Source organism: Tachysurus vachellii, chromosome 11 (genome assembly GCF_030014155.1).
Source record: "Tachysurus vachellii isolate PV-2020 chromosome 11, HZAU_Pvac_v1, whole genome shotgun sequence".
Lineage (NCBI taxonomy): Eukaryota > Metazoa > Chordata > Actinopteri > Siluriformes > Bagridae > Tachysurus > Tachysurus vachellii.
The window spans coordinates 5,467,248-5,475,685 of NC_083470.1; the positions used below are offsets into that span (position 1 = coordinate 5,467,248).

General features: G+C 37.1%; 1 protein-coding gene across 1 annotated transcript; it reads right to left on the bottom strand.

Moving 5' to 3' along the window:
* Positions 1-1,664: 1,664 nt before the first annotated feature.
* Positions 1,665-8,072, bottom strand: bcas2 (BCAS2 pre-mRNA processing factor). The gene is made up of 7 exons (XM_060882210.1): positions 7,933-8,072; positions 6,955-7,047; positions 6,802-6,872; positions 4,638-4,799; positions 4,491-4,541; positions 2,171-2,251; positions 1,665-2,069 (listed from the first exon to the last, which is right to left on the bottom strand). Exons 1-7 carry the CDS (start codon positions 8,023-8,025, stop codon positions 1,943-1,945), a joined length of 678 nt encoding a protein of 225 aa, XP_060738193.1. The 5' UTR covers positions 8,026-8,072; the 3' UTR covers positions 1,665-1,942.
* Between the last annotated feature and the right edge of the window lie 366 nt (positions 8,073-8,438).

Genomic DNA, 8,438 nt, shown 5'->3' on the forward strand with positions numbered 1-8,438 from the left:
AAATCTGCCACTGGCTAGAAGCTAATCAGGGATGTCGATAATGGTGAGGACTGGTGATGGCAATCATGGTACTGTCATATTAAATATTAGTAATAATGTCAATAACTTAGAGATCATGTCCATAGCAAGTGGCTTTGCTGAAAATATACCTCACAAAATGGTGGTGGATTTTAGGAGCTGTTTTGTGGCTGGTTGTGAAGAAGGTCTTGAAAATCTATGCCATCTTTTAAAATTCCAGAGTATTTTAGCTGAAACATGAGTTGCCTCTGCTATGAGGTTACAACTTGATACGAGTTAGATCCTACTCACTCTCACTCATTTTCTACCGCTTATCCGAACTACCTCGGGTCACGGGGAGCCTGTGCCTATCTCAGGCGTCATCAGGCATCAAGGCAGGATACACCCTGGACGGAGTGCCAACCCATCGCAGGGCACACACACACACTCTCATTCACTCACGCAATCACACACTACGGACAATTTTCCAGAGATGCCAATCAACCTACCATGCATGTCTTTGGACCGGGGGAGGAAACCAGAGTACCCAGAGGAAACCCCCGAGGCACGGGGAGAACATGCAAACTCCACACACACAAGGCGGAGGCGGGAATCGAACCCCCAAACCTGGAGGTGTGAGGCGAACGTGCTAACCACTAAGCCACCGTGCCCCCCCGTGAGATCCTACTTTTAATCCTAAATTCTCTTCCAGAAAGAGAATTTTTGTGGGTACAAAATTATGGATTGTCCACCGAGAAGACGCTATTTGAAGTCGCTGTAAACTTCGCTTGTCTACAAAACGTTCCGCCGGCTTAACTTTATCGCCAATAAAGTGATCTAATTAATTAAAAGTAAAACTGTAACAGAACCTTCAGCCTCACAGTCTGGTTTACTCAGTTTACAGTTAAAAAAAAGGAACAGAAAGCTCGAACCACTATTTCCTGTGTGGATGAAACAACATGCAGCGTTCTTGCCAAGTTTCCCTGTTGCTAAAATAAGTCAAAACTGTCCAAGTTTTAGATCATTTACAGGGAAGCTTCAGGCAAAAAAGTCTAAATCTAAATCACTTCTGGTGAAGTTCAAATTAGCAAACTTAAAAACAATCCTTTAGAAATATTTAAGTATTTTCCCAGCAAATAATCCACTCTACTAATCATCACCACCATCATCGGGCGTTGGATGTTGGTTCAGCCGTGCGCTTGGGTTCAAATCTCAACTCGATTAATTCAATATTGTGCCCTTGAGCAAAGCTCCAAGCAACTTTTAGCTGCTTAATTGTATTCTACCTCAACGGTAAGTAGATCAAATAAGTGAGGATGACCAAAAAAGGGGTAAATAAATAAATAAGGTGCCCATTAGAGCACTTCATCATGTTTTCTCATCCATAATGGAACCCTACAGGGCACTGAATCGCTTATTCCCGAGTGAAGTGGCTCCCTAGAGGCTACTTCATCATACTTTTTCACATCCAGCAGCTCCCTAGAGGACATTTTCATCATGTGTTTTTCTTTTTCTCATTCAAACGGTGGCCATTAAGTCACTTCATCATGTTTTCTCCCTTGTAAGAGTCACCCGGAGAAGTAAATGTAATACTTACTAATTTAAATTCTTTTTCGTTTTCTCAAAATCAGTCTTCGGTGGTCAGAAAGTTACAATTAATGATCAACTTTTTTATGTTTAAAAATTTCATTTATTGCTTTCTATAAAAAATTCACACAACAAAAACACAAACGTATAAACTCAAGACGTTTTGCTGAACTGTACTGTGCCGTGAGCTTTCGCTGTTATTCGGGCCTTCGACACCATTTCCTCTGCTTACTTCACAGTATGGAAACAAACTCCATGCTCTTCATGGAAATGTCTTTTCTGCAGAGTTGGAGTCTTTTTTTTTTTTTTGACAGAGCACCCATCTGTTGTTCCAGATTGCACTAGACAGGCTTGTCACTTAGAAATCCTGTCGGATGTTCTCCTTGTTCTCTTCTCCCTGCTGCTGCCTCATCTGGCTGACGTCGTTCTCCAGCTGCACGATGGCTCGCTCGATCTCGTAGTTCTTACTCACGAGGGACACCCAGCTACCAAAGTTAACAAACGAAACACTGTCACACTTCTGCAAAGTAAATGGAGCTTAAATAAGATGAATATTAGTAAACTTTTCGATATATAAAACACAGACTTAGACTCCAGTTCACGCAGTTTGGCTCCGCCGGTGAGCTGATCGTTCTTCCGCTGCCAGTTTAAGTCCTGAATGTTCTTCCTGTGACAAAAGCAATAAACTGTGTTAAGAAATTGAGCCCAGATGGGCCACGGTATCTAAACTATAAATATTTCCATGTGTAAAAAAAAAAAAAATCAATCCTGTCAAAAATGCCATTAAACTGATCATCTATCCATCCATCCATCCATCTTCAGTAACTCATCCTGGTTAGTCATGTGGTTGATCAAATCCATCAAAAAGCTCCCATCTTTTTTTTTTTTTTAAATAATAATAAAAAAGGTGTGTACCTTTTGATCATTTTATTTGCAAGCCAGGAGCAGAACATATATACATATACACACATATATATATAATTAATTTATAATATGAATAATAATAAATTATAAGTTTCTTAATAAATAATAAATAAATAATTCATAAATAAAGTTTCATAATCCAGATATGAGAAAAATAAAATCAACACGTATATTTTCCTTCATTGTAAACAAAAAAAAAGTAGACGAACTGAAAAACAAAAACAAAAAATCTAAAATCTTGGCAAAACTACTTACCATTTCTACTCAAGAAAATTCACCTTCATGCCAATTATGGGAATACGGATTCAAATAAATAAATAAATAAATAACCAAGTCTAACATGGAAACTGATTCACCATGAGTCACTCTGTCAGGCAAGCATTTCAAATGATTCACACTGAATGACTCACTGAGTCATAATGATTCACTCTGAATCACATAATGAGTCATATGCATGTGGAGTAGTTTCATCGTGCTTTTTGGGTTCCCATATACATCAGTGGCATACAAAAGTTTCAGAAAATCTTTTCCCAGTCTCACTTCATTGGTTTTACAAAAGGAAAAAAAAAAATGATTAAAACAGATAAATAAAAAAAGTTGCACTGACGTTTGACAATTTAAAAAAAAAATTGTTTCTCCTTCCTGGATTTTTAAAATCGATTAGAATCAAATAACCATTTGTGTTTTATTCCTTTAACATACTAAAGGTTATTATAAATTCTAGAAAAACACTAAGCTAATTGTATGGATTTTTGGAATTGTGCTTCACCACCATCTCTACAAAATTTCATGGCTTGTGTAATTTATGCACATGCTTTCTTTTGTTTGGTTTTCTCAGGAATGTTCCACTATTTACATTTTCTTCTCTCAGGTAACCAAAGGTAAAAAAAATAAAATAAAATAATAATTATCTGGTTGAACAGAATACTTCACTGTGCTACTGGTTCTGAACCCACCGCCAGTCACAGGCTTTTACTAGAACACGGACACATCCACCATCACATATACTCAGTGTTGTAATGTAACGAAGTAAAAATACTTTGTTACTGTACTTAAGTAGAAATGTCACGTATCTGTACTTTACTTCGCTATTTACATTTGTCAACTTTCACTTTTACTCCACTACATTTCCTAGATAAAATGTATACTTTTACTCCGTTATATTTCCACTAAGCATCTTCGTTACTCTTTACTACAAAATAAAATCAGAAGAAATGTGTGCGACTGCAATAAGGGAGGTTTGGCGAATCACTGCTCCTAGATTGCATTACGCTCCGCACGGTCTACGGAGAAGCACAAGGACACGCAGCGTGCACACGCAGTCAGAGCTGGAGACATTTATCTATAACGGCGGCAACCAAAAGCAGTGAAATGTCACTATTCTTATTACCAGAGTTGATAGCACAAACAAAATATTAATGCAATATCAATACTAAATAAAAATAACATTTATTATTTATTAATATTATTTATTAATGACTGCATTCATTAGACACACTGTTTGTAGAGAATGCACACATACATGAACTGATCAGATTCAAGACTGGCATCATTACATCATGCATAAAATTTTGATGTCCACTTTTGCCATTTAATAATACCATAACTTTTGGCTTAGTATGTAGTCATATAATATATAATATAAAACTCTTCTTGTTTTAAATTCTCACTGAGGGCTAAAACCCCCTAAAGATGAAATCCTAGAACCGCCCCTGATGTTATGGCTATCGAAAATCACAGAAATTTTACTTTTTACTTCAAATACTTAAGTACATTAAATATCAGAAAATTACTTTTGATACTTAAGTACAGTAAATATCAGATACTTTAAGACTTTTAATTGAGTAATATTCTAAAAGGTAACTTTCACTTCTACCAAAGTCTTTTTCTAGTACGATACTTGTACTTTTACTCAAGTATTGCTTTCTACTACTTTATACAACACTGCATATACTACATTTTTTCACGCAGAAGTTACTTACCGAACCTTCTGCAGCTCCTTCTGTGCGTTTTCGATCATGAAGGCCAAGTTGCTGTTCAACACAAACAAACAAACAAATTCGGTACGATAATCTGGAGGAGTGATGAAGATTTCCTGAAAGCATCACCAGGTCTGTTCTGATACGTACTCGTTATACACCTTCCAGGCGTTGGTGCCGTACTCTGCCATGACTTCCAGGTTCTCTATGCGCACCGCCTGGTGCTCCAGCTGGGCCATTGAGTTATTCACGCAGTCCTGCCACGCGGTCATGTCATTCTTCTGGCCTGACGACGGGGCGGGCAACTCGTATCTGAAATGATGCATATGTGCGTTACAGAAGAACAAGATGCATCAAGTGTTTTTTTGCCATTTGAGAGGTGTTAAGACTAGTTTAGGACATTAAAAACGTCAGATTTGGTTGCATGTTGCCATTTTGCAGTGGCAGACTGTCCTTTGCTATAAAAACCCATCTCATGGGACGGGTTCTTGGTGTCGTAGTATACACGATATATAAGATGAAGACAGATGAGGTTTTATTCAAGGCACTAAAACAGAGTTATGTACAGCACAAGGAGCACAGTTCATCTACTCATTCAACACTGCCCACTAGGGGGCAGGTCAGAGTCCAAAACAGAGAGCAAACAGTGAAGAAGAGGAGTAAAGTCAAGTCAAGTAAAAAAAAAAATAAAAAATAAACAATGGTCGCTATGGATACACTATTCTCATGACATCACATTCGCCTCTACTTTTAGCCACCAAAAGATCTGGGCTGGTCCAAAGAAAATATACAATTTCAACCCCATAATACGACACAAACATTATGACAGTTGCATCAGAAAAAATCTGATTCTTTATTCCAAACCTGGGCGACTTCCAACCGTGGAACTGATACCCAATATGTGACCTGGAGGCAAGACGGGAACTCGAGAGCTTTAATCCAATTCAATGAACGGTTGTTTTTTTCTAAGCAGTTAGGAATTAACCACAGAATATGACTGAAAACAGAGACCGTTAAAGACGAAGTCTGGAGTCTCCAGATATTTTTCTCCACTTTATTAGATTCCACGACTCCACAGAAAATACTTAGTAAAATCCCGGACCTCTTACAGCTACTCACGGTCAGTAACACAATTCCTGACACGTCATCACTGTAATAAAGATATTTTTTTCACCTGACGATACTCATGTTCAGTTAAGATTTTGCCGTTACAGCTACTGCATCTCAAATTGCTTGGATTCAAAGCGTCAGTAATTCTGATGCCTTCCTTCTACTGGGTGATTTTAAATAAGCATCATAGCAGCACTCACATTCTGAATCCATAATAAAATATTCTGCAACAACTCTAAACTCGATTCACGACCAAAGAGTCCTTCCATGTGTGTGACTTGTCTACAATGCCCAGAAATACTGAAAAGCTGGTGTTCTAACGATTTGTCCCACAAAGCTCATTTATAGGTCTTCATAAAACCATAATACAAGCTGTTGTTGTTGCCCTTTGCCTGCTCTCTGTTTGTGCTCACAACAGCAAATAATCTGATCCACATATACTAGATTTGGCACAAGTTTTCTGTGGGATGTCCTTTCTGACATAACCTCACATATTATCTGGGCCTGGGAGTGGCAGTGAGATAAACCCCCTCAGTGGCTGGGTAGGTTCCCGCTTTGGAATCTTGCACAAATTTGAGTAAGCAAAAATCAGAGCGTGTATTGTACCAGCTCCGATTGTCTCCCATAAGAATTTAGACCTCCACTGACATGAGACCAACCATGTGAGGATCCTGAGGCATCTAGAGATGTTCCAACTCCAGTTAGACTCTGCTATACTAAAGAGGAGATACCAACTCCATGTGGTCTTTGAGGACAACAATCTCCTCCTCAATACAACATTTGTCAGACTGTATATTTATAATCACACCCTCCGGTGTCACCCAAATGAGGATGAGCTTCCCCTTTGAGTCTGGTTCCTCTCAAGGTTTCTTCCTTTACACTTCAGGGGAGTTTTTCCTTGCCACTGCTGCCTGAGTCACATCAGACTTGCTCATTGGGTATAAATACATACACAAAAAAGAATTTAAATATATTTTTGTAATATATTCTTTATATTATTCTTTATAATAACCTTTTGTTCTATGTTTATGTTCTGTAAAGCTGCTTTGAGACAACGTCAATTGTGAAACGCGATATACAAATAAATTTGAATTGAAAGTATATACAAAACCTCTTGAAAGGTTAATCCGCCAGCACGACAAACCTAAATCTGACAGCATCCGATCTCGTGTGTTCACAGATAAATCATCCCTGTGTGATTTACCTCTTCATGCTGAGAAGCTCCAAGGGCTGGCGGGCAGCAAGTCTCTCAAACTCGTTCTTCATGATCTCGGTCTGTTGGAGAACAAAGAATGATTTGTCAATGAATCCAGAATACAATCAGGAAAATAAAGCTACATTGTCGGATAGAACCTACTTCGAAAGTTGAAAAATCCGGTGTGGTCAGGTAACTCAGGTAATTTTTTGTAGGCCTGTATCTCCGGGTTTCCTCCTCCACCAAAGCGGCAGCCTTAAAAAAAAAACAAAAAAAACCCCCAAAAAACAAAAAACAAAGTGTGGTTAAGAACATCTTATAAAAGTCAATGAGAACAGGTCACAGAAATTGGGCCTGGAAGAGAAAAAAAATAAAAAATAAATAATAATAATAATAATAATAATATTTATTTAGGGCTCTTTTAAAGATACTCACTGACACTTTACATATGAAAAACAGCCTTAATAACAAAATAAATATTCAGTGATAAGTAACTGATTATTAAAAATAAATAAAATATTAATAAGAAAAGAAAAAAAAAGAAAAAAATATTCATAAAAATAATTAAATAATAATAATAATAACAATAATAATAATTATTGTTATTATTATTATTGTTATTATTAAGGGCTCTTTTAAAGATATTCAGTGAAGCTTTACATATGAAAAACAGCCTTATAACAAAATAAATATTAATAGAAAATAAAAAAAAACAGCACAATAAAAGAGTAGCATTTATTTTAGCCAAATTCCTATTATATTTTAATGCATTAAAATATTATTTGTCCATATTGGTGTAAATTTAACTCCATATGATTTAAGGTATAACACTAAAATGTTCACGCAGCAGTTAACAATCTTGTGTTAAATCATTGAGAGATTTAATGCTGAACGTCAGTAAACGTAAATAAATAACGCTTTATTAGCTAACATTAGCATTTTGCTCCTTCTTAGCGTGTTAGCAATGCAGCTTGCTAATTAGCTTTAGCACCATTCGCTAACATTAGCATGTTGCTCGTTCCTAGCATGTTAGCATGTTAGCTATGCAGCTTGCTAAATAGCTTTAGCGCCGTTAGCTTGCATTTCTATTCACTGTTAAAGTCTGTATCAAACTCTGACCATCGTATGTTATGTACTTACGGCTTCTCTGACACCTGGAGCATCATAACCCTGATCGAAATAAGGCAAAGCGTCAACAAACACTTCACCGGCAACCGAAGAAGCTCCAGCCATATTGAGACACCGGGACTTCTACACCGACCTCTTTCTTTCCCACCCGTATTCCGACATGTCCCGCCTCCCAAACCCTCATTGGCCATTACATCCCGCTCTAAGAAAACTAACCAATCGCATAGCTGCGTAGGATTCGTAGGATTTTATGTTAACGTGCGCCACCTAGCGGACCGGAGGATGGAGCAAGTAATCGACGGATTAGAAAAGAATGACAAAATATTCAGATTTCTGTGAAAGCATTTTATTTGTACATACGGCTGAACACTTTATGGTTATTCTGCAGAGCAATTAAGTAAACCTATATAACATTTAAAAGCATCTAAAAATGGTTTTATACATTTTATTCACAAACTTAAAATATACTGTATGAAAAGAAAAAAAAAAGTAAAATGATGTACTTATATATATAAAAA

Coding starts and splice junctions, on each gene's coding strand:
- bcas2 (XM_060882210.1), bottom strand. CDS start 8,025: ATGGCTGGAGCTTCTTCGGTTGCCGGTGAAGTGTTTGTTGACGCTTTG. Junction 4,542..4,637: donor GCCTGGAAGGTGTATAACGA/GTACGTATCAGA, acceptor TGTGTTGAACAG/CAACTTGGCCTTCATGATCG. Junction 2,252..4,490: donor AAGGAGCTGCAGAAGGTTCG/GTAAGTAACTTC, acceptor CTTTTGTCACAG/GAAGAACATTCAGGACTTAA.